We start from the raw sequence: 25,745 nt of genomic DNA on the forward strand, positions 1-25,745 counted from the left end.
CTGCCCTCCGCGCGCCTGTTGGGCCGCGCAGGCAATGCCTCGGCCGCCTGCAGGCGGCGGCACGCGAGGACCCCTCGGTGGCGCCATTTTGGAGTGGCGGCGGGCGGCGGCAGCTCCGTGCCCGGCGCTTCGCTCGGGATCTCTCCCGGTTTCCCCCCGCCCCTCCCCGTCCCCTCCTCCCCGGCGGCGGCAGCATGAGTGTGGTGGAGCACGTGCGCGAGATGGCGGCCGCCGGGCTGCACTCGAACGTGCGGCTGCTCAGCGGGCTGCTCCTCACCATGAGCGGCAACAACCCGTGAGTGCCCCGCCGGCAGGGGGCGCGGAGTGTGGGGGGAGCGGGGCCGCTTTTGGGGTGTCCCCGTCCCTGTCCTTCCCCTCTCCCGTCCCTGCCGGGGATGGAGCCCGCCTCTGTTCGGGTATCAGCATCAGCGTCCCTTTGGGGTGCCCGCTACAACGTGAGTGTCCCGGCAGAGAATCATAGACTCACCGAAAGGACCTTAAGGATTGTTTTGTTTCACCCCTCCTGCCTTGGGCAGGGACACCTTTCACTATCCCAGGTTGCTCCAAGTCCCGTCCAGCCTGGCCTTGGACGCTTCCAGGGATGGGGCAGCCACTGCTTCTCTGGGCAGCCTGTGCCAAGGCCTCACAGCCCTCACAGGGAAGAGTTTTCTTAATATCCAATCTAAACCTGCCCTCTGTCAATGTGAAGTCATTCCGCCTTGTCCTGTCTCTCCAGGCCCTTGTGAATTGTCTCCGTATTTCTTGTTGGCTCCCTTCAAGTCCTGGAAGGCCATAGTTGGATCATTTGGTTTGCATACAGACTAAGAGTGTTGCAGAGGGGGTCTGTATAATGGAGGAATAGGGATTAGGGCCAGAACAGCTGTGCAAGGAGCTGGTTTGCCTTTTAAACTTGAGTCCGTTCTAACAAAACTCTGTTCTGAAATCTGAACGGGCAAAATGCTCAATCCTTACCTAATAAAAGGGGAATGAATCCTAGGAGAAAGTTGATGCAGTGTAATGGACATTGACAACCTGTGGCTTGTTAAGGAAAGGATGGGGCAGTGGCCAAGCAGCCAAACATTGAGCTGCTGTTGCTGATGAGGTGTCAGGAGTGGCTGTTGGATTTGTTTGTGTACAGATAAAAGAAATTGGTGAGATAACCCCTGTGTGAGGAGTCAGTGCCGTTACTCAGTGGTTCTTCCAGGGCAATAAAGAAGCTGCAGCAGTTCCAAGTTGAAGCTAGACAAACCAAAGCTACAGATACTTTGGATCTGTAAGGTTTTGATTCTTGTGCAGCCATCTGATCTGAGCCTTTCTGTCTGCATTTATTCTAGGGAACTGTTCTCTCCCTCTCAGAAGTACCAGCTCCTTGTCTATCATGCAGACTCCCTCTTCCATGACAAGGAATACAGGAATGCTGTCAGCAAGTACACAATGGCCTTACAGCAGAAAAAAGCCTTAAGTAAAACCTCCAAAGTCAGACCTTCTACTGGGAATGCTGCATCAACACCCCAGAGCCAGGTATTTAAGAATTGATACATAAAGTCATCACGTTCCCCCTTCCAGTAAATGGTTGCTGACTCAATATTTACAGAGTCACTGAGGCTGGAAAAGATCCTTAAGATTGAATCCCTGCCAAGCCATCACTAACTATATCCCTGAGCATCACCTTTACATGTCTGTTAAATACCTTTGATTGTGCATTTATCATGTCAAATGAACCTGATATTTAAGCCTAATTAGTTTGATAATATATGTGGTGTTTTCTAATGCAAAATTTAAAATAATCTCCAATAGGAAATTTTTCTGTATGTATACTTCCTACTTTTAATTTGAGGACAGGAGCAATATGAACTAGCAGTGAGCTGCATTGTTAATTTACATGTACCAGATATTTTTCAACACAGTATAAATATTTATGAGGAAACCTTATTAAAAGTTTCATTCCTGTTTAAACCAACATCGTATTTAAGTCTTTCATTTTTGTGTCAGTGTTTGCCATCAGAAATTGAAGTGAAATACAAAATGGCTGAATGTTACACAATGCTGAAGCAAGATAAAGATGCCATTGCTATTCTTGATGGGATTCCTTCCAGGCAGAGAACTCCAAAGGTGAGTTCTGGCAGGTTTTAGTCTCAGGTTCTTGGTCACTGTATCTCTAGGGCGGAGCATAGTACATAGGTTTAATGGCATTATGTCTTTTTCATTGGGTAAATATTTTTGGTAGCATTTCCTAATTTTAAATTAGCTGATTTGGACCTTTTTCTTTAAAATCATACCAATTTTGTATTTCCTCTGTTAGAATTAAAAAAAAAGAAAACATGAAAGTAGTTAAATGTTTTGTGCATCTTTATTAACTTTTTGTACAGTTTGAGCAAAGCCAAATCCTTGAAAGTCTGGAGACCTTGGCAAGTAGAAGGTTTGCTAGTGCTCCATCTTTTAAAATCTTTTAATCCTTTTCAACAACAGTTTAGATAATGTTAAATATTTAGATCCCTTTGTGGTTTGCAGTGCCAAATTTGTGGAGTCTTTGCTTGCTGGCTCTGTTACTCAGAAGGGCTTAAAAGATTAGCACATCAGATCAGTGAACTGTGTTTCGTGTTAAATTGTCCTAAAAGTGTACATGGCTTAAACTCCAGTTAATGTCAGAATGTTCTGACCAGCTTGCAGAACTGAAAAAGAAGAAAAGATTGAGAAAAGCAAACTTTTTGCCTATATACACCAGTAAATGGAAGTGCTGCAGCAGAAACCAGCTGCTTGTGTTGTGAGGAGCTCAGATAATTTCAATTCTTTTGTCAGTCATGGCTTCATTCAGAAGCTGAATGGAAACTTTCTTTGCCTTGCTAAGCTAATTCAAACACTTCCATGGATACAGAGAGATTCCTGGAAGGGTCTGAGTAATGGATATATGGATCCTTCTTGGCATCATGTATGAGCACTTGCACATCTTTTGACTTCTTCGATGCAAAACACAGATTTCAAGGCACACTATACACGTACAAAAGAATAAAAGAATTTTATTTCTGTACTCAGAAAGAAGCCACAGTTTTCATTTTGTACTACATGGTTACCTTAGAGTGTTCTCAGAAATGCAGGTTATTTTGTCTTCTGCCCAGAACAGAGGCAGGCAGGCCTGAAGACAGACTTGTGAGCTTTCTTAGTGATTTTCTCCTTCCTCACACTTGACTGTCCCCACATTTCTGTTGTCTGCAGATCAATATGATGCTGGCAAACCTCTACAAGAAGGCAGGCCAGGAGCGCTCCTCGGTGACGAGCTACAAAGAGGTGCTGAGGCAGTGCCCCTTGGCCCTGGATGCCATCCTGGGTGGGTGTCTACACACTGTCAGCACTGCAGGGTTCAGCTGTTACACTTTTAATTACACTTCTGTAACTGTTTTGCATTTGCTTGTCATACCCGCCTTACAGAAATTGTAACAAACCGTGTAACCAGCTGTTTGTGCTTGTCGAGGCACTGAGTTTCTGCTTCTGGGGCAATTTGTATCAAAAGCAGTTTTGGGTGGCTGTGATTGATGCATGAACCCCTCTAAACAGGCCTGCTCTCGCTGTCGGTGAAGGGAGCAGAAGTGGCCTCCATGACCATCAACATCATCCAGAGCATTCCTAACTTGGACTGGCTCTCTGTGTGGATCAAGGCATATGCCTTTGTGCATACTGGAGACAACACCAGAGCAATAAACACCATTTGGTAAGAGTTGAAAGAGCATGTTTCAATCAAATAATATATAATTCTTATATATAATGATATTCAAAATGTCGTTTATAAATAACAGCCTTTTTTTTCCCTTTAAGCTCTTTAGAGAAGAAGTCATTGCTGAGGGATAATGTGGACTTGCTGGGGAGCTTAGCAGACCTGTACTTCAGAGCTGGAGATAATAAAAACTCTATCCTAAAATTTGAACAAGCACAAATGCTGGATCCTTACCTGATAAAAGGTGAGTAAATCCTGAGAGAAGATTGACCTGAAGAGTAACAGTGGAATGTTGTATATTGTTTACCCAGCTGTCAGGTCAGAACGGACATTCAGAAGCTGCATATCTTGAACCCTTTCAGATAGTTGCACAGTTTAAAGTAGGTGTTTGTGGGTTTTGTGGCTTTTTGTTCTTGTGAATGAACTTTCCATCCCCTGAGGATTGACCCTCCACCATGTCTCTTTAGGAATGGATGTTTATGGTTATTTATTGGCACGTGAGGGTCGGCTGGAGGATGTGGAGAACCTGGGCTGCCGGCTCTTCAATATTTCTGACCAGCACGCAGAGCCCTGGGTGGTATCTGGGTGAGTTGTTTTGTTTCCTTTCTCACCTCAGCTCTGGATTTGCTGCATGGGGTGGATTACAGCTGACACAGTGGGTTCAGCTTGTTTTGTACAGAAGGTGCTTTTCTTTCCTTTCTGTTCCATTCTTGGGTAACTTGTATTAGCTCTCTGTAAATGTCTATCATGTTTGTTTTCTGTATGTTAAATCTGTGAGAGTTACACACCTGTGCAATACCAACAATATATTAAATAGTAACAGTTTTAATATTTATACTGGGATTTTTAAAATTCCCGAATAACCTTTTTTTCTTAACTTCAAATGCAAGAACTTCAAAACCCCCGTGACTGTGCACAAGCGCCGCAGGCAGTGCGGTGTTTACAATCCCTCTCTTTTTTCTGTAGGTGTCACAGTTTCTACAGCAAAAGATACTCCCGTGCCTTATACTTGGGAGCCAAAGCCATCCAGCTGAACAGCAACAGTGTCCAAGCCCTGCTGCTGAAAGGAGCAGCTCTGCGCAACATGGGCCGGGTGCAGGAGGCCATCATCCACTTCCGTGAGGCCATCCGGCTCGCGCCCTGCCGCCTCGACTGCTACGAGGGTGAGCCGTGGGCAGCTGCTCACAGCTGCTCTCTGGGAGGGTTGGAGTCATGCTGATGATGAATCGAGGGAATGGACAGCAGTTCTTACCTCCTGCTGGCTTTCTAGGAAATAATTGTTAACCCAGAAGCTATGATGTGATCTGGCGAGGGATGCGAGAGAACGCGTGGGTTTGTAAGGATGATTTTAAAAAAAAGGGGGTTTTCTTGGTTTTTGTTTTGTTTAGTCTGGATGTAAACAAACTTGGGTGTTTTGAGCAGCTCACTTTTGGATGATGACGTTAATTGATGGTTAGTTCTGCAGGGAGGTTTGTTTTGTCATACTTGTTTAAATATTTAAATCTTGTTGATCTCAACGGCAGCTTCAAGTAATGAAATATTAATTATCTCAGTATTGGAATTGAATAAAAGCATTAGATTAGGTGTATTTAGGATTGGGATTTTTTTTCAGTGCCTGACCAGTAGTAAACATCAAGTCATTTATCTGTAGAATGAGTATGTTGACGTGCATAGATTCACTTTCTCAACTGTAATTTGTATTTGCTTATTGGAGTGTCAGCTGTTGAGCACCCGAGTGCTATTAAGTGCAAATAATAGTGGAGGGGTGAGTGCCTGTGGTGCTGACTCAAACCCTGAAGTGTTTCCATGTGACCTCACCAGGTCTCATCGAGTGTTACCTGGCATCCAACAGCATCCGTGAAGCCATGGTGATGGCAAACAACGTGTACAAAACCCTGGGGGCAAATGCACAGACCCTCACTCTGCTGGCCACAGTCTGCCTGGAGGACCCAGTCACGCAGGAAAAAGCAAAAACATTGCTGGATAAAGCTCTCACACAAAGACCTGACTATATTAAAGCTGTGGTAAAGAAAGCAGAACTTCTCAGTAAGTTCCTTTTTCCCCCTTGTTAGTTTGTTTAAAGACACCTTTGTACATGGAATGGTATTCTGGAGCCACATTGATATGAAGGATGTAACAGTGATGATACAGTCTAGGGGTTTATCAGTTCTATCCTGAAGGAAAAATCACAGGAATTCCTTGCATCCAGCAGCTGATATCACACTTAAAGCAATTGCAAACAAAATGTTTTGACGTCAAAGTAGATGTAATTGTGAATGTATCAGCTATTGCAACAAAAATCTGTTTAGAGTTAATCTTGCAAGAAGCAGGGCATTGCTGCCCTCCCTGCTGACAGGTCTAGGGGGGCAGATAGCCTTGTGTTGAGAAGAATGTGAACACTGTGAGTTTTTATAGATTTGTCTCAACTATTGATGAAAACAGTGGTTTTGCCCGTGAACAGGTAGAGAGCAGAAGTATGAAGATGGGATTGCCTTGCTGAGGAATGCCCTGGCCAACCAGAGTGACTGTGTCCTGCACCGCATCCTCGGGGACTTCCTGGTGGCTGTCAACGAGTACCAGGAAGCCATGGACCAGTACAGCATAGCCCTGAGGTAAAGCACACCCTGAGGCTGCACGAGGTTTATAAAAACCAATAATCAGTAAAAAGATGAGCTACAAATTGATTAAGACAAGAATTAGAGATGGGTTTGTATCATTCTCCCCTGAAACAAGTAAAACCACACAAATGGCACCCTGTTCATGAATTGGTTGGTGTTAAGACTTCTAACTGAGAAGTGCAAAATGTAGGGACTTTGTTAATGCTAAATATGTCACTAGGCTTGTGATTCTTTGACTAACAAAAGGATTAAGGCATGGAATTATTTATAGTTACTAATTATTTTATAGTCAGACTTTAGGATCCATTCCTTTACACTAGAAGGTGCATATAAAAATGAGCTGTTCAAGTAGTATGACTCAACATCATCTAAATGCTATTTTAGGGTGTTACTTTGTTAAATATTCCCATATTTTGATTGCAACATTTTCAACTTGCCTTAAACCATTATGTCCGCTGCAAACTTGCATAGTTTAAATGGGTCAGCTGGTTTCTGCCTGAATAGATTATATTTAGTCAGAGTCATTTACATTTTTACTGCTTTCATGTTACTTTATAGTTAGTAGTGTTGGGAGAAATGACTAAGTTTTCTGGAAGAGTGGGATGTTTAGATAAACCCGTTCTTGGGGATCAGAACTGTTTTATAAAGAGATTTAAGACTCATGTTACAGCAGCACAAGAGGAAGTTGCATCATCATCATCTAAAATAAGCTTCCTGATGATGTTAAACAGGAAGTGCAGACAACAGGATGAGATTTTATTGTTACACTTTGCACTGAGGCCACAATGAAAAAAAGTTTCAAGACAATGCTTTGTTTTTCTTCCTTTCTTCAGTTTGGATCCAAATGATCAAAAGTCACTGGAAGGATTGCAGAAAATGGAAAAAGAGGAAAGTCCAACAGATGCCACCCAGGAAGAAGATGTGGATGACATGGAGGGAAGTGGAGAAGAGGGGGACTTGGAAGGCAGTGACAGTGAAGCAGCTCAGTGGGCAGATCAAGAGCAGTGGTTTGGGATGCAGTAAAAGCCTCCTGCTGCTTGCTTTGAACACACCACTAGGGCCACTCTTCTTAGAAGAACAGAAACTATGATATTTTTCAGTAACAAAGGACTTTTTTGTTGTTTTTTAATAGACTGTGAAACCAATTAATAGTTCTGTGCATCTCAATACTATGGAGATTCTTGATGCTTCTTATTTATTAAGTGCCAGGGACAAACTGCATCCCAGGTTATTTACAACTTTCATTTTGAGAAGCTCCTGCTAAAACTAAAACCATCAGAATCTGAGGTGTGTAATGAGCCTGTTGTTTGTGATGAAAACAATGTCTGAGTTGTGTCCAGGGCTAAGTGTGCTTGGGCAAGTTGTAAATACAGTGGTTTGTACTCCTTTGTGGGAAAGGTCTTGCTCATTTGTGTGCAGCCATTTGAGTCTGGGGGAGCTACTTGAGTGTGGCTGAAAGCAACACTTTTCTTTTGCTGTGTTTATTGAATTAATTTCTCTTTTTCTAGGGCATTACCTGTGCTGTCCAGGATAGATCTGGGACAACAGGCAACTTGGACTTGCAGGACACTTTTTGTAGCTGACTGATTTCTCTGTGTACAGAATTGAGCCAGTGGTGGAGAATTAAAGTAATTTCTTCAACCCTTACTGAACCTTGCAATCACTTAAAGTCTGTGCATGAGCATTTATTTTTAAAATGCAGTTTAGTTTTATTTCAGTATGTTCCTGGAAGGTTTTGCAGCAGTGACTCAAAGCACTTTACATTCTGTGTACAGCACTGACATTTAAAATGCTATAAAAAGAATTCATCCCTCTTCCCTTGCACTGCTGGAGAAATGTTAAATTGTGCAAATACACATATTGTCTTATTTTTTTGATGTTTATATACTTCCTGGTTTTGTCAGGTAATTTTTGAATTCGTGTCTTTTCCCCTCACCTTTTGAAGCAAAATTGCTTTGTGTACAAATTCCCAACCTCAGCATTTCAAGGGTGAACTGCTTTGGGTGATCTAGAAACTGTTTCAGTTCTGTGGGCTTGGTGAGTGGGAAGAGCAATTACTTCTTTTTCTTACAGTTCTGATTTCCTTAGTCTTTACCAAAGTGTATTTTTTTTAATCTTTATATCAAGAGTTTAATTCCTTTTGTATTTTGTTGCCACAGGTATGCTGGAGCACCCAGACTTTTTAGAAAGCTAAAAAAATTAGTTTTGAGTAACATCTGCAGGAAAAAAATGGCTGTTTGTTACAAATTTGTGACATGGAAAAGAAACTTCTCTCTGAAAGGCAGATAAGGGTAAAATATCCCTCTGTGATGTTGTATCAAAAATGCACAACAAAAGAGGCAGATTATTGTCTGTTTTGGAAATACTCTGGTATGTCATGGCTTACAGAGGAGGAGTCCAGTAGTTGATCCACTTAAGAAAAGAAAACAGCTGCTTGTCTGTTCTCTCTGGAATTTTGTGGGCTTTTGAGTTTCCAAAATACCAAACTGAGTTATGGTTATTTGAAGGTGATAGGGGAAGAACAGCAAAGCAAAGCTGTCATGGCAGTTGGGTTGGCATAAGCTGCTCCTGCTCTCCCAGTAAAGCTGATCCACCAAATGTGTGCATCTCAGGGAGAGCAAATATTTCATTAATGACTTTCTGGCAGATGAGAGGCCTCGTCCTGTTCATCTCTTTGCCATTGCTGTGGGATGCAGTGAATGGATTTCAGCTCATCACACGTCTCATAACAGAAAAAAACGTGCAAGCATATTCAAAGCATCTATTTTTATATAAAAAAACTGCTTTCTCCTCACACTCAGCAGTCACCAGACATATTCTGCAGCTGAAGGGTGGGTAGCTGCATTAGCTTTCTAGTTGTATTCCAGACCTCTGCTGTGGATGAAAATTGAGTTGTTTGTGTTACTAAATCAAAGACAGGATACATTTCATTGTGATGAGAAGCATATGAGGTATGTGATGTGTTTTTCAGTCATTTTATTGTAATGGTTCATTTGAATAGGTAAACCACTGGCTTTACACATTTCTCTGAAGTAGTAGCTTAGAAGGGGAAACTGGAGAGTCACAGTTCTTTTGAAACCATTCTGTAGTGTGTTTGTAGATAATCTGATAATCTCTGCTTTTAGAACAGGCAGGAAACTACAACTACTTCAAGACGAGTCCTTAGGTGCAGCTTGAGCAAACAAGTCCAGGCACACCTCAGAACACCTTGAGATGGCTGTCAGAAGTGATTTGTATCCTCACAGCTTTGGTTTTGTGAGAACTTAGTTCCTTACTGAAAAGGAGAAGTTGTGAGAGTCTGCAGGTGAAGCCTGGTGAGTACCTGATGTGTTGGGGTTATGTAGCTCTGTGTGATCTTTGCTGAGAGCTGCACTGTGCCATACATGTTGGGCTTGTATAGAGATATATTTGGCTCTCAGAATTCTAGTGGGATCCTGCTTGCCTATCAATGAGCCTTCATTACTGCTTTAATTTTAGAATGGGATCTCTGGTTCTGCAGAGGTCTGGTACTCTCCAGTGCAGTTACAGGCACTTAGTTCAGGGAATAGAACAATTATCCCTTAATAAGCAGCTGACCTCATTCCCTCCCTCAATCACATGCTCTGCACCCGAGAAGAAAAGATCACAAAGCCAAGAACTGAAGTTCAGGCTGTGTTAGATCAGTGATGGAAGTAAAACAGTTTGGACATGAGGCAAGAAATCTGCTGCCATCCAGTTGTCCTGTAAAGTGTTGGTGTGTCTGAGGTGCTGGTCTGGGGCTGGGTAGGGGCAGAGTGCCCCTGTTTGCCTGAAACTCTTGAATTTAAATCACATATTTCATTACTAACTTTTAATTCTTTCCTACTTTGATAGCGAGTGATGGGAAAGGGACAGAATTTTTTCAAACTGTACATAGACTTGGGTAAGGGCTGAATTTACCAGAGTCTAAATGCAGCATACATTTATGGTGTGGTTAAAAATTGCCTAAATGATGCATTTACTCCTATTACGTGCTGATAACACTTGCAATACTGGCAGTGTTTCTGATTCTGAAGATTGCTAGGTCACGGGAAGTCTGGAATTGTGAAGCAGAAATGAAGGGAGGGACTGAGGACTGATGGTCAATATCAGTGTTCTTTATTGAATTGAGGTCCTTCTTTTTCTGCTGCTGCTGATTACAGAGAGTTTTTTGATTAACTAGGACATCCCCCCCCCCCCCCTTTCAGTAACTGTCCTCCTCATTAAACCTCTTTGTGTGGTGATTCTTCCCTTCTTGCTTTTCAGGAGCTCAGTGATGTGGAAACTGATCCATCCAGGGCAGAAGCAGGCAGGATTTTGATTCAGCAAGCCTTACTGCCTCAATTAGATCTCAGTGGTAAGGAAATCTCCAAGACTGTGTCTGCCATTGTCATTTCAAGTTACACAAACACACCACAAACAAATATATTTTAAAAACCCAGATCTGCAGTCTCTATGGGTCTTAAATTTTGTAACCTTAGGGGGGCTTAAACTTAGTATAAACTTATGATTTCAAACTAAATAGCTTTAGTTGATTAAAATGTCCTTTGGAAGCTGGTCAAGAGTAGGCAAAGATGTATAGAAGACTGGGTGGTTGGGGAGCAGATAGATAATAAAATACAGTTATTTTGGTGCAAAAAACATGGGAAACAAAAGAAAATGTTCACCTGGGGCACTTCAGTGTAACAAATATTAAGGAAATCCCTTTGGCCAGTCCTTAGCTATCACTTGATGGAACAACAAAATAGAAAAAATCTCTTGTTTTCACTCACTGGCTTGAGCCTGGCTTTGCTTTGAAAAGTCTGGCGTGTGAGTGTGGGTCCCCAGTGGATGTTACTTTGTACAAGCCTCCCTTTCCAAGAGCTTCCAGAGGGGCCAAGGGCTTTGTGAGTTTGGAGATCAGATTCCTTTTGCTTCCCTATCATCCCATCAAAACAGTGATGTGGCAAATAGGGTGATGATTTGGGGTAAAATCCTGGAGCCTGATAAATTGATGTCCAAGGTCTTCTCTGCACTTCCATGTGGGTAAACTGTTGGGATGAAATATTTTGGAAGACCTCTTCAGGTGCTCAGAGCTTCTCTCATTTCTCACCCACTCTCCTGGAGGTGGATGTGGGCTCTAATTAAACTCAAATTCACCTCGAGGTAAAAACAGGGATATTTCCTGCCCTGTGTATTTAGAGTTTAATGTATTACATCCATAATGCCTCATAACTTGAGCTATGGGGAGTGGTTTCTTTGCTCTGTGCTGTCAGTGGTGCTTTAGAGCTGGGGGTTTGCAGGGAGGAGGAGGAGGGGGAAGATGAAGCTGTTTATTTCAGCATTTCTTACCACTTATTCTTGCACTGAGCACCTTGGCAACCCACTGAGCATCACGTTCTCCTCACATGGCTGTACTCCAGCTGGGGGACTCATTCTGCTTAAACTTGCAGATCATCATGTAAAGAAATGTTTAAAAGTGAGGTGTGAGTTTGCCGAGGAGTGCACCTCGCTGTGACAGCAGCACGAGCTGGGTGCTGGATAAGGACTTCCCATCACTGCTGAGCTTTCCTTCTGCCACCGCTGCAGAAGGAGCAGGAGAGCAGCACTCGGGTGCATCGGTACAGCAGTGATGGGGAGCTCTGAGAAAAGCTCCGTTTCCCCAGCCGGGCTGAGGCTGTGAAAGGCAAGAGCTGCTCGTGGGGCGGTTCCCCCACCTGCCCTGGGCAGTCCCGAGCTCCGGCGTCCGTGGGAAGCGGAGGGAGCCCTGCAGCGGCAGGGGCGGTGCTGACAGCGCCGGCCGCGTGTGCCAAGGCCCGGCTCTAAATCCGGCTGCGGGAAGAGCTGCAGGGGAGATAAAGGAGTGCGGAGCCGGGCTCTGACAGCGCCGGGGCGAGCAGCAGAGCTCAGCACAGCACTACCATAGTAGGAAGCAGGCACCCGCAGCTCAGCCTGATGCATTAACGCACCCTCCACCATCCTACAGAGCTGCCGGACCACGGAATTCAACCCTCGTATTTTTAAACCTCACATTGGTGCGTTTGAAGGGTCTCAGACGCATCACCTCGTTTGGATAATGGTGTTTGCCAGCAGGGTGCTGCTAGCAGGGGCCGGAGGCTAAGAGGCATTACACTTAATGTAAAACACATTCCTAAGTTGTGTCTTACTCCAAACAAAATCTGGTGTTTGGGCTTTGGAGAAGAGCATTACAGGACACTTGGAAATTCCAGCTTTTACCCAGGGAGGGCTTTAGCCTTGCCCAGCAGCAGCCTTGTGTGCTCGTGGCAGAACAGCCCAAACTGCCAAGCACACCCACCAGGAGGCTCGTGGTGTGGTTTGCAGCAAACACATTTGGCTCATCTTCCTTTTCCCTAAGGAAAGGGAAGACACCAGGAGCTACTTTAGGCTGGGGCAATTTAGAAAAATAGAAAAGGACAAAAAAAAAAAAAAAAAAAGATTTTGTTGGGAAAGAATTGTTTATTTTACGTTTCTCAGAGGGATTTTACAAACAATGGAGCATTTTAAAAAAACTGAGTGATCAAAGTACTTGACAGTGTCCCTTAAACACACACACAAGCCCCTGGACAGAGGAAATCACACCAGCGAGGAGGTCAATACTGCCGAGGAGCAGCTGCATCTGCATAGTTCTAGGAGGAAAGATTGCAATGGTGTTGGTGCTAACAAGTGTCATCCTGGCATTAAAATGAGAGCGCGCTGCAGTGCCTGCACACGGACCTGCAGGAAACAAAGTGCATCAAATAACACGCCGAGTACGTATTGTAGAATAAATTTATTTACCTGATACAAATGAAACTAGGTGTGATGCTCCTTACTGTCAGCATGTCAATAGACAAGTGATCTTATTTACAACTTCTAAAGGTCACACATGCAGCTGTGGGAACTGGCTACGTCGTCGTTGCTTTTTAGATAAATGCATCACGATATTTTGTATTGCACCAACATCTGTCTTACTGCCTTAGATTTAAATAAGTTACATTACAGTGCAAAAGAGGTTGATTTGCACAGATGATAATAAAACCCAACGTTATGAAGTGGAGGCTTACGGTTTAACATTCATCTGTAATCGTTTCCATGGATTTATAAATAGGAGAGCATTGTACAGAAGCTGTTGGAGTAGGATGTTTGGATGATACAATACAGAGAGAGATCAGTCTACAACCCAAGGCATGCATTATCTGATATTGTACATTGTATAAACTGACATTTTACATACAGGAACATGGAAATTGGCTGACAGCTCCGCAATTCTTGTTCAAGGATAACCAAACTCTTCTCCATGCAGCACAGAAACCCAACTTCTCTGGAGAGAGTTCCGACTTGGTAAGCTATATTGCACGTTTGTACATCTGTATCATGAAGTCCTAATGGTACCACACATTTCTTCCACAGAGAACACAATGAGTTTTGTTTTTAGGGAAAGCAAAGAATCTTTACACGATACATGCAGAAGTTTTGGTAGATGTGTTGCTAAAAACACATGCACGCAACAAAACAACCTTACATTTCTGCAAAATTGTTTAGGAAGCGATTACTCCAGTATTGCTGAAAAGGAAAGAAAGAAAAGGCATCAGTTAATGAAAGGATGAATGCTAAGTATCATTATACAAGCAAGACTAAGATCAACAGTGACAGAAGAAAGAATGTTAAGTTTGGTAACTGGCTGCTCTGTCATTGAAGGGACACTGTCAGGTTACTTTGTTCTTGAAGCTCAGAATCCTCTGGATTAAGGCTCAGCTCCCTTGATTATCAGCAGAGCCAGCACTTCCTACTCAAGACTGCAGTGAAAAACAATTAAGACACGTTTAATTGGTTTTTGCCTTTCTCTGCCTGACCAGTGGCAACAGACAATTCTCACTTCTTTGGAATTTTTACTTTCAAGGTCCATACTATGCACTTGTATTTTTTAATTTAGGCATTATGGCAAGTTTGGCCCCAAAGTGACCTAACAATGTCCCTTTCCCAAGTCAGGCAGCTTGTTCTGGGAAGCAGTAGGAAAGCTTTGAAGAAGTCATTAAACTACACGGATTAATATGTAGGCAAAGGGTAGAGTACAATGTCCTAAAGCTCCTGCTGTACTTCACCCCTACCACAGCATAAGGTCAGCCTTGTGTCTGGAGAGACTGCTCTCAGTCCCTACAGCTCCAGGAAAGCTCTTCCAAACACTGCTTCAACACTAAAATTTGGGCTCTCCTGCTAAAATTTGAAAATGCATATTAATGCAATTAAGGATGTAATTAGCAGAGATTAGGGAAACAGTTAATGGTTAGAAGTGTAAAAAAGTAAACAAGACAGGTGCAAGAGACAGACGACTCTATCAGTTTTACCTCCTTTCAGCTCTGCAAATTCAGCCCCCTTGGGCTATGTACCATGAGCTCTGGGCTCGAGCTGTGTCTCAGGCTGGCACTGCTGTACTGCATTCTATCATCAAATTAAAAACTCAGTTTCGTACCAGGAACCTCCCCAACAGCCTCTCTACCACCACAAGCCTCAGAGCACTTTGACAGACTGGCAGGAATGTTTTTCTGCAGCCTCTTTCATACTCATTTATCTGCAATAACGTTTTGGGAAACCAAGTATGAACTATTTTTATTGCTTGGATGCCAGCAAGAAGGAGCAGCTCGTTGTGTAGCTCAGCACTTTGGATTGCTCACACGTGAAAGCAGAGAGAGCCCAAGGCACTGCAAAGACAAAAGCTCCTGTCTAAAAATTCAATGCATGACTGCAGCTGCCTGAGCAGCTACAGAACACAGGATTCAGGAGGAGCTGCTCTCATTCCAAACCCCAGTGGGTTCCCAGCACAAGCCAATATCCTTCCTGGTGTTCCCAGCATAAGGCAGCATCAATCACACGATTGATCCTGGTCTTACACACCCCTCTCACAGGAGAGAATAAGCAGTGATGTGTGAGGGCACCAAGGAATCCAGAAAACAGCAGAGATGAAAAAGCTCGGTGAGATGGGAGCAAAGAGAAACAAAAAAATATGAAGTTACTTTGTAAGAATGGAGTGGGAGATCAAGCCTGGGAAATTCTGAGTCCTGCTTGAACAAGGGCTACTGTTTGTATGTTCTCTGGGCTAACACGGTTCAACAAGAGTTACCTTCAACTCCAGCACTGGGGAAGGTTGGAGAGGAAATATTTGGGGCCGAACAAATGAGTTTTGACTTTGAGATGTTGGCAAATTAGTCTGTCCTGAAAAGTCCTCCCTTCCTGGCTTCTCCAGCTGAAAAGACTGAGATCGAAAGATAACAGGATCTATACAGCTAAGGATAAACACTTCAGACATTTCCTGCAGAAATTACAAATTTGGCACTGCAGTTCTGTACCTTCTATGACAGAAAAGCCCTCAGCTCCTTGGGCTCCTCCTGCAGCCTCCCCCAGCCTGCTCAGCTGCCAGGGCTGAAGCTCAGACCCAGCACTCCAGCTCCAGGATCACAAGGATGTGATTCCAGGGCAGGATGCTTCACTTCTCAGGAAGCTCATGGTGAATCTGAATATTTGGCCAATCCCAAACAGCCAAGGGTGGGATTTACAGCACCTGGCAAACAGAAGTCCTGAAAACTCAGCACAGCTGCCATCCAACCTGAGATCTGCAGCTCCTGATCTTGGGGAACCCCCATGGCTCCATTTTTGCAAGGAAACTTGGACAAGACTGGGAGAAATAGAAGAAAAGCAGGGCAGATGAAGATTGCTTGGCCTCTGTAGGAGCACCCTGTGAAACTTGACTGTTCTCCTGTAAGCTCAGGAGGCTGCAGGGACGGATCCCAAAATCTCCATTTGCCCACCACTCATCCAGATTTGAAGGTGAAGTCCAAGAAACACAAGGCCCTACCCCAAGTGCCTCTGAGACGGTGGCCTGAACAAGCTCTCAGATATCTATGGAAATCCATGACAAGCAGCAAGATTCATTTTCAACACTTGACAGATCCAACAGAGAAGGTGCTGAATTCTGAATATTCTGAATTCTATTCACTGAGTCATTTTCCCTTTCAGCTTCTTAAGAGAGGGAAAAAGGGGGAGTATAGCAGGATTATTGGTCATAAAAGATAGGAACAGGATTGTACAAGAAGCAGAATTATTCATGGTGGCAGCCAGACATGCAGCTTTAAAAAGACCACCACACAGTTCTCTTGGGGTTCAGCAGAACCCGTGTTCCAGGATTCAGTGGCACTCCTGCCCTGGAAATGTCTGTAAATAGCAGTGGGAGCACACAGAACTATGATGCCAATTTGTTTCCAGCAAAAAACACTGGTACACACTTTGATGACAAGGAATCCTACATCACAGGAACTAGTTATTATTTTTTGTTCCAAGGAACAGGGATGAGTCTTATGCTGCTCATTTGTTATCGATACAGCAAAAGGCTGGTGCAGGCCAATGGTTTTGTGGAATGCAAAACCTTAGTTTGGCTCTTCCACACTAAAAAAGGGCATTTGAGAGGATTTGAATGCTCACAGTTTGGCAACACACCTGCTACATCATCAGGTCAGCTCCTCTGAGCCACTTGTCAAAGTCTCTATAAACAAAGTATCACAATGCAGTGGAATTTCTGGTAGAGCCTCTGTGTTCTGAGGGAACATCTCTCCACTTGAGAGCTTAAACCTAGAGAATTATGTGTGCTCGCTGGATTCCAGCTGGCACCAAGAGAACATAGCCTGGAACTATCCTTCCCCTCTAAGAGGGATCACAAAGCTGTTTGATTTTGGTTACTAAAGCAGACTGAGCCAGCACAAGATAACAGCACCTGCTGCTCTACAGACACAGTGACCCCCAGGGCAAGTTTCAAAGACTGCCCTGTTAAGCTGAGACTGTTCTTTTGCTTTCTCAGATGGCAAATAACAAATAATGAGCTGGTTTAGCCAGGAGCAGCACCTGCCCTTCGAGCACTGCAGGGACAAGGGAAGGGTGCTCAGCTCTGAGGGGCAGCTCCTGTTTCAGAGCAGGGAAAAGCTTTGGAGTAAACCAGCACCTGACCACAAGTACCAGAGTTTTGGACACTAAACATTCATGGTAACAGCTGTTAGGGTCTTAAGTTACAGATGTCTCTGATTTTATCTCGAACTTAAGACCAAAAGCTGTAAGACCTTGGGGCATGAAGGCTCCCAGGTGCTATAAAACAAGATCCTAAAATACACTAAACCAAAAGCAAGTGCTTTGCCTTTGGAATCGGTAATTTGAGCTTCAGACCACAAAACAAGATTCTAAAGTGGTGATAATAATGTAGCACAGCAGAGTTTGACAAAACACAGCATGGGAATGAAGGAAATTACTATTTATTCTTCAACATGTATACAGCATATGCTATTTTACAGCAAGTCACCACTGGCAGGGTGAAATGGAAGAAAAATACTCACTTTAGTCGATGGAAGTTGGAAGGCATTGGAGAAAAACACCACAGTTAGGACTGTTAATGACTTACACATTGTTGATACAGGACTGAATTTGAAAACATGCTTTAACATTTACCGTAATAATGAAGGTGGTTAGTGCCACATTAAAATAAAAATAGTTCTATACAATATGTTCAATTTGGTCATGTGCTATTTACAGATTTTACAAAAAACACACACGAGCTTGTTACTTCAAGTCAGGCTAACAACAGGCCAGCAGAGTAACTCCATGTATACAACTGAGCATTAGTGCCCTAAGTATAGGAAATCAAATTTCTAGCTACGCAGTGCAAGATATTTTTTCAGGTCTCATTGCAAATTTTGATCTTAAAGGGGGTAAAAAAAAAAAAAAGAAAGGCTCTGACATGTGTAAAAAAGGTATTAAACACCAACTTAAACCCTCTTTTGAACTGAATAGTGTGTGTTAAAAAGGCTTTAGATTTAAGGAGACAGAAGTAGCCCTCCCTATCCCTGCATAATGGGCAACACTGGCAAAGTAAGGTCTTTTACAATAGAATACAATAGACAAATAAATAATCCTTAAAAAAAAACAACCCCATGTGTGTGGAGAATATGGAAGAACCCCAGCAGGATGCACCTGGAATGGTATTTTCTGCACGAGTGAGATCAGGCACACCTCATACAGCAAGTGGTGTAAACAAGGACAGTCAAGAACCAAGAGTGAGGGAAGAGGGGACCGAGAAGAAATCCTGACCCAGGGAGCAGGACTCTCTACCCAGTGCAGAAAGTTCTGCTCGTGAACAAAACCTGACTTTATGACAAATTAAGTTTGGATGATCATGCAGAAGACAAACAGTTACATGCTTTTTTAGTTTTAGACAACACACATTCATTCCCTAAAATCTGCTGCCAATTTAGTTTGATAGTGTCCGCTGGCTCAAAAAAAATTTACTTTTTTTTACATGATGAATAGACTATTGAACAGAACACTGTACATGCTTTTCATCTACAAAAAAATATTTGCATAAAATAGTGTTAGTTCTCTGTACATGTCAATGGACACTTTAACTGTGTATAAAAGAGGAATATATTGCCCCCACTGAAGTCAGAAAAAGCAAAAAACCAAAATCTAGATTATGAAACCTCCATCACCGGCAAATATGTTCATGTGAAAATTCAGCAGAAATAGACAGTTGCTCTAAACAATAAAAAAATTAAGTTAAACTTTTTTTTTTTTTCTCCTTTGAATGTAAAACTCATCACCATGTCAGTCAAGACCAGAACATATCACTAAAGTTAGTGTCTGTGCTGTAAAGCCAGATAACCAGGGGCATAGTAATGAACACAAATGGCCAGGAAACTCCTTCGGTGCATGCTGACAGAGCACAGGGTTTGGTGGCAGGCCGCACACTATCATCTTTACCAGGTTCCAGGTAGTTACGGGCCACATATTTAAGTGTTTCATCCAGCAGAATGACAGGGAGGGAGATTTTCAACACCATCAGCCACTGCGTCACGTTCAGAGGTGTGATCTGGAAGATAATCTGAAAGAAGAGAAGCAAGGGGTTACCAAGCTCCCTCTCCAGCCCCGGACTCGAGCCCCACACAAAGTTTTGCTCTGTCTGGAAGTTGAGGGGTAGGGGTAAGGCACGAGCACTTACTGGCAGTGGTTCCACATAAAGGATAAGGAAGTGGAGGGACATGGACAAGCAAATGGCCCCCACCAGCCAGATGTTCTCCCACGGGGGCATCCTCATCAGGGACTGGTTTTCTGACAGGCTGCAACAGAAACGTGGCTCATGTGACTCCAACACCAACAGGAAGCTCTGAGAACCACAAAGCAGCCTGGCACAGCACAGGGATCCCAAGGCAGGAAACAGTCCCGCACACAGTTTGGATGCTGCAACTTCAAACTGGTCTGGAACTCAGCTTAGCAAAGCAGTCACCATCAGCCTCAAGTCTGTTCTTAAGTCTCGAGTGTTCTGCTCGTTCCTGATCTAGTCTATTCTTCTCACTATGACCCCAAAATCTTCTCCATGGGAGGGAAGGTGTGGACATGGCAGCCTAAGAGAATCCCCCCGAGTCTACCAGGGGCCCTAAGTGCACCCACTTCTGCTGGAGTTCACTGAAAGACTGACAGAGGGTCAGTAACTTGTACCTTTCTTAATGCTGGCTCTTGATTCCATCTGCACTTAGGCTGTGCTGGAGAAGAGGTTGACATCCAGAGCAGCAGATCTAGAGCAGTATCTTTATGTAGGACTACCCCAGTGCACTTGTACTTCAAGTTTATTTGTTTTCAAATTAACTGACCTCTAAGCTATTTGAAGAAAAATACCCTCGACATTGTGCTATTTAGTGGTTTCCATTTATAATCTAATATTAATTGGATAAACTCGCACTCCCTTAGGGCAGGAAAAACTATTTTCCATATCTTCAGCATTCTTATTTTAGTTCTCCTTGATATCACTTGATACTAACATAGTAGGGAATAATCTGATTGATTAAGCTTAGATTAAAAATAATGGAAAATATTTCAGTTGCTTGTGCTTAGTAAAATACCGGAGTGAATTGGCAGACTTAAAAATACACCTTATGATAAGAGACCTCAAATGAGAGAGAGTCAGTTTGTTTGCGCTATCAGAACTCAGAAGGGAAGTGTGACTCACTCTTTATTAGCTGAGCTGTCCACCAAGGATCAAATTGCACAAAAAGCAGGATTTTGGATAAGCTAAGCAGGAGCTTGGCTTTCCTGTAGGGACTTACGAACCTGTTGAGAGCATTGCACATCTCTATGGTGACAAGCACAGACAGAGCCATTGTCATCGGATACGGGGACTCAAACACCACGCAGTCCACCCCGTAGAAGTCTGGATTGTCCTCCTTGCACTGCAGAAAATGGCTCTGCAAAAGAACACAGTCAGCTCACTTCCACAGCTCGTTAACTTTTAAAATATAAAACAGGCCACTAAGAAAAAAGCAGTGAGTTTTATAGGAAGTATGTAATATGTATGTGACTCCTAAAACCAGTGCATACAAACTGCTTGCTTTAGAAAAATCCTCTTTAAGCTTTCACTCACAAGACAATAATTTGTTCCTTCAAACTGTTACAAGCTCAGGTATCCCACCCTCTGAGCTTTGCTATCAAGTCTAATTAATCATGATCAAGTTTTACAGGAACCTACCGGGGGTTTGTACAGTCATTGCAAGTATGAAAGAAGCAGGAACCTCCCCTCTCCCCCCAAAGATATTAAACTGAGCAAATACCAGCTGGTAAAAGGAAACTTTTGGACCACCATCAGCAGCAATAAACCACCAAGCAGCAGCACCCACTGTGGCAGCACCAACGTAACCTGCAAGAAAACAGAGAGCTTTTCTCAGCGCTGTGAACTGTATGCAAGACCTCACTTGCCATACTTGAACTTCAGCCTCAAGACCAGTACTGAAAAAAAAAAATACAGGCTGTAGTTAATGTCTTAAGTTTATTTAAGGAAAAAAACCACAAAACATTAGTACTTACATCCAATAGCCAGGTAACGGAAGAAGAGCCACCCACTGATGAGGGGCTCTTTGGGGTTGCGTGGTGGTTTATTCATGATATCGAGATCAGGAGGGTTAAAGCCCAGGGCAGTGGCAGGGAGACCATCTGTCACAAGGTTCACCCACAGCAGCTGAACAGGAATTAGAGCTTCAGGAAAACCCAGGGCAGCAGTCAAGAAGATACTACAAAGAAATCCACCAGTTACAAGCTGCTTCTTGTGCATGTCAGTAACGTTTAAGCCTAAACCTGCAGCAGCACTTGTGATCTCTTACCCACTGAAGATCACAAGCTGAATATTCGCAGTCAGAAAACTATGAACACATACCCAAGAGCAAAGACTAAGCACTGGCATGTAAGCTTTGAAGCAGTATCTTCTTCTGGTAGCTTCAAAAACTGAAGATTTGACTCTAGCATTGTTTCTTCCCCACTCTACTTGTCTGTATAGGTAAATATATACATACACACAGATAAAGGCTTGCAAACCACTTTCTAAAGACACATTTTGGCTCAAATGCCTAAGATTCATGTCCCTAGATTACTGCTAGTCCCTGCAGAAGTTTATTGAGCCTCTAACTTTCTTGGCTCCAAGCCTGTGTGAATAAACAGAACAGAAATAGGGGCTGCAGCAAGAGCCATATGAAGGACAGCCTTAAAGCTGACAAGAAACAAGGCAAGACAATTGCTGTGCTTTATCCCAATCTGGGAAAAGTCTGCTTTGATGTAAGGACTGTGAGGAGATCAGTGTTTACATTTTGTCACCAGCAGTGCATTCTGTGGTGCTGGGTCACCACTGCTCCTCCCAGAGGAACACAAGACATGTTCCTGGAACCTGAGGTTAAACAAACATCTAAAGATATACCTGGGACTATGTTATCTGAAATTCCAGATCTTGTACTGTTTGATTAAGGTTTTGGTTTTCCTTCTCCAGGGAATTATTCCTATCATAGAAATAACTGGAAAGCATTACCTACTGAGCTAGACTATTCTAAATAACAGAACGTGCAACTTTTGGGGCAAGCTACAATTCTTCACTAGAGACAGGCCAGAAACAAGCAACATCCACAGAGATCCATTACCTGGAGAACCTCCTCGTCTGGTTTTAGTGAGAAATACTGGAAGACTCCATCACTACTCTAGCTCTAAGAAAAAAATGAATGTAAACCTACCAAACAACTTCCCCAACATTGGAGGAGATCAGGTATCGGATGAACTGTTTCATGTTGTTATAAATTGCACGTCCTTCTTCCACAGCAGCCACAATTGTGGAGAAATTGTCATCTGCTAAAACCATTTCAGAAGCAGTTTTGGCCACTGCAGTACCAGAACCCATGGCAATTCCAATTTCTGCTTTCTTCAGTGCAGGGGCATCATTGACACCATCGCCAGTCTAAAATAAGAATTCAGGATTGGAAATGAATCAATAAACAAACGGGGTACTAACATACAGATCCAGAAAATTTGCACTGGGTGTGGTTTTGGATCCTTAAAACGCACTATGTGTAGGGAAACATGGAAACAAGTGTTTTCCACTATGGGGAATTACTCCAAGAAGGCCTAATTAGGGTTTAAACAGCATCTGCCTTTCTAACCAAGTAACCATCACTTACCATGGCTGTGATCTCATCGAAAGACTGAAGGAACTCCACGATTTTGGATTTGTGGGAAGGCTCCACGCGGGCAAAGCAGCGGGCGTGGTGACAGGCATCCCTCTGTGCAGCCAGGGACAGCTCATCAAACTCCCGGCCCGTGAAGGCTTTGGTGGACACATCCTCATCCTCCACAAAGATCCCAATGCGGCGACAAATGGCCACAGCCGTGCCCTTGTTGTCACCAGTGATCATAATAACTCTGATGCCAGCCTGTTTGCACAGCTTTATGGATGAAGCTACTTCAATCCTTGGGGGATCCAGCATTCCCACGCAGCCCACAAATGTCAGGTTGGTCTGAAACAAGATACAGCCAGTTTTAGTGCAAGATCCTGCAGATTTCTCCTCTGGAAGCAGTGAAATAATTGTCTTCCCTGTATGTTACATCTGTGTTGCGACATTTAGGATCACTCCTTGTCCCGCCTTACCAGATTTTGCTTCAAATGCACTAATTTTATGAGTTAAAATGTGCTTTACTTGCCAGCCTTGCAAATTCAGCCTGCCTGCAAGCATTGAGTCTTTCATTTTTATCATCGGTGCCAGGAGCAGAGAGAGCACAAGCCAAAAAACTCATGCAACTGTTATTACCTTCCTCCTAAATACCAGATACAGATTTCACTGGAAAATTACAGAGCAGCTAAGATGATAATCATGGACTGAGTCCGTATTAGCTGACAGCACAGAGGCAGGAAGTGAACCTGACTCCCAGAGCAGGTATCTTCCATCACAAAATCCCCAAAAAGGTCTTGCAGTTGAGCAATGCCAAACTGAAAAACTGTAAAAGCTGAAACCACAATGCAGTTTCTGGACTGTTTAACTGATTTCTTCTTGTGCTTTTAGCCAAGCATCAGCAGCCTGTCAACCTGCCATCAACAGCTTCTTCTAAAACACAAGCTCTTCTTAGACTGAGCATTCCCTTCATACAAGTGGGGAACTGTAGTGTCTCAAAAATACCCAAAAAGAAAATTCTCAGATGTAACTTTCTTGAGGCATAATCAAACAGAAAGAGTCACCATTCTCCAGTTTGGGAGAGGGAGAAGTGCTACTGATCTTACCTCATAGTTAATGAAATTTGAGGAGTCCTCCAGATTCATTTCCTCTTTTTTGGGAGGGTTGTCATGGGTTGCCAGAGCCAAGCAACGCAATGTGTCTCTGCCAGTTCCCCATTCTCTAATGACAGACATTATCTTCTGCTTAATTCCCGGGGTTAAAGGTATTTTAGCATTTCCAACACGGACATGTGTACATCTGTCAATCACACCTTCAGGAGCACCCTGCAGAGGCAAAAAGAAGCAGTGATTGAGCTTAATAAATCCCTTTCCATTACAACATTTGCTTAAATTACCAAGTAATTTCTCCCACTCAGAGCTGCAGTTAGTTGCATTATAATTTTTAAGCAGGGTGCTACTTTGCAGCCATTCCATCCCCTCATTCTCTCCAGTGAGGGACTGACCTTAACAAACATCTTGCTCATGGACGTGCGGCTCGGTTTGTTCGGAGTACAATAGACAGACATTGACTTCCTGTCTCTTGAGAATTCCAGAGTGAATTCTTTCTTCATGAGTTGTTTTATCACCTTATTAAAACAAAAAGCATTAAAATGCATGTAAGTGATACACACTACAGAGCTGTGTCCCCAAACAAAGGCAGTAAAAGGGACTCACCGAGTTGCAGGCGTTCGCACGTTCGATTCTAGAAAATCCCTTCAGGTCTGTGTCAAACACGTTCATCTTCTCAACCAGACACGTAAGCGCCGTCTCTGTGGCTTCACCAACCTTTTCATAAACTCCTTTAGCCTTGAGTTAACAGAAAGAAAACAAAAGCACAGGAGTTTAAACCTCACCTGGAACCTATAGAGACAAAAGCTCAAGTGTCACAAACGGGGCGGGGGGAACAAAGCTTTACAAGGTTTAACGTGGCTCATGAAACAAGTAAAACTATTTTAAAAGAGCAGCTTTGAGGAATTTGATTTGTAGGAATTTGAAGGCTTTACCCTCAAGAGCCACAGAGAGAGATGTCAGTATTTTATCATCAAGCATTTAAGACATTTTGAGACTTGGAAGCACCATAGAGCAGCGAGGCAAAGCAAGAAAGCAGCCTCAGGAGATCTCCAAATTACAGATTACACTTGCTGCTGGATTTAGTTCTTGGTGTTCAACAAACAAGTAATTCTCAGAATTAATACTTCAAAGGGCCAAAATACTCTCCCCCCCTTCACTAGAAGGGGGTTTACCACTGAAAGATATTACAGACAGATGAGAACATTTATCCTCATTCCCACACTCTCCTCTGTTGCAGGATATGGACTTACTTCATTGTAATCCAAAGAGGAATCATTGCAGAGTGCACAGATTGTTGCAAGTTCCACAAGACCATCATACTGGCTACATTTAATGAGTTTGTCATCTTTATGCCTTTGCAGAGGAAGAAAAGGGGGAGACTGAAGTTAGTTATTTAGTATTAGCATCTCGTATTTTCTTTATCCTCTTTACTGCATTTCCATTTAGTACAATGCTCATTAGTTACGGACTTGGAACTACAGAAGTTGTTGAGAAGAGCAGGATTGATAAAGAGGAGTTCTCAAGTTTGGATCAGAATCATGAATGGAATGAGAAGATCATTGAAGACATCACTCCCTGAGTGACAAAACCTCACTTCCTCCAGTGACAGTCACACAGAGGCTGGAGAAGGGCTCAGAGATGAGGCACAGGAAGGCACTGTTGGAGTATGTGCAGGGCTTGGAGGGGAGATCCAAGCAGGAGAGGGATATTGCTGGATACCTGAGGAGTTCAGCTCCCTTCCTGCTGCATATTCTGCAGAGCTTTACTGCAATGCATGAAGTACATGCACTGGGAAGGCATTAAAGCAGGTTTTCCTCTTTAATTTTCT

General features: G+C 43.3%; 2 protein-coding genes across 9 annotated transcripts in view; one reads left to right on the forward strand and one right to left on the reverse strand.

Moving 5' to 3' along the window:
• Window positions 1–166: 166 nt before the first annotated feature.
• ANAPC7 (anaphase promoting complex subunit 7) lies at window positions 167–10,765 on the forward strand. Of its 6 annotated transcripts, none has more exons than XM_062504335.1 (13): window positions 167–295; window positions 1,335–1,521; window positions 1,993–2,112; window positions 3,214–3,325; window positions 3,553–3,706; window positions 3,811–3,953; window positions 4,177–4,294; window positions 4,676–4,872; window positions 5,531–5,755; window positions 6,171–6,321; window positions 7,161–8,618; window positions 9,453–9,641; window positions 10,591–10,765. In XM_062504335.1, the coding sequence occupies exons 1-11, from the start codon at window positions 195–197 to the stop codon at window positions 7,348–7,350; spliced, it is 1,698 nt and encodes a 565-aa protein (XP_062360319.1). In that variant the 5' UTR covers window positions 167–194; the 3' UTR covers window positions 7,351–8,618; window positions 9,453–9,641; window positions 10,591–10,765. The 6 variants fall into 6 exon arrangements, with proteins under 6 accessions (XP_062360319.1, XP_062360320.1, XP_062360321.1 ...); XM_062504336.1 differs by having other exon boundaries at window positions 7,161–7,955; window positions 8,487–9,641; XM_062504337.1 differs by having other exon boundaries at window positions 7,161–7,955.
• A 969-nt stretch (window positions 10,766–11,734) lies between these two features.
• The window catches only part of ATP2A2 (ATPase sarcoplasmic/endoplasmic reticulum Ca2+ transporting 2), a 44,816-nt gene continuing 30,805 nt past the window's right edge, over window positions 11,735–25,745 (reverse strand). For 2 of the 3 annotated variants that reach the window (XM_062504619.1, XM_062504618.1), the window contains 11 exons: window positions 25,168–25,270; window positions 24,521–24,652; window positions 24,310–24,432; window positions 23,912–24,130; window positions 22,818–23,153; window positions 22,377–22,597; window positions 21,190–21,392; window positions 20,937–21,022; window positions 20,440–20,573; window positions 19,334–19,451; window positions 17,579–19,216 (listed from right to left, as the gene is read on the reverse strand). In XM_062504619.1, coding sequence (XP_062360603.1) covers window positions 18,944–19,216; window positions 19,334–19,451; window positions 20,440–20,573; window positions 20,937–21,022; window positions 21,190–21,392; window positions 22,377–22,597; window positions 22,818–23,153; window positions 23,912–24,130; window positions 24,310–24,432; window positions 24,521–24,652; window positions 25,168–25,270 — 1,948 coding nt within the window. In that variant the 3' untranslated portion in view covers window positions 17,579–18,943. Of the gene's footprint in view, window positions 13,867–17,578; window positions 19,217–19,333; window positions 19,452–20,439; window positions 20,574–20,936; window positions 21,023–21,189; window positions 21,393–22,376; window positions 22,598–22,817; window positions 23,154–23,911; window positions 24,131–24,309; window positions 24,433–24,520; window positions 24,653–25,167; window positions 25,271–25,745 lie in introns of those variants that run through there. The other variant, XM_062504620.1, reaches the window with a different exon arrangement.

Source organism: Cinclus cinclus, chromosome 17 (genome assembly GCF_963662255.1).
Source record: "Cinclus cinclus chromosome 17, bCinCin1.1, whole genome shotgun sequence".
Taxonomy (NCBI): Eukaryota; Metazoa; Chordata; class Aves; order Passeriformes; family Cinclidae; genus Cinclus; species Cinclus cinclus.

Bases quoted from the DNA above. Each gene is read 5' to 3' on its own strand.
- ANAPC7 (XM_062504333.1), top strand. From the start codon at position 195: ATGAGTGTGGTGGAGCACGTGCGCGAGATGGCGGCCGCCGGGCTGCAC. The intron at 1,522-1,992 runs GTATTTAAGAAT...TTTTTGTGTCAG, and splicing joins CATCAACACCCCAGAGCCAG to TGTTTGCCATCAGAAATTGA. The intron at 5,756-6,170 runs GTAAGTTCCTTT...GCCCGTGAACAG, and splicing joins AAAGAAAGCAGAACTTCTCA to GTAGAGAGCAGAAGTATGAA.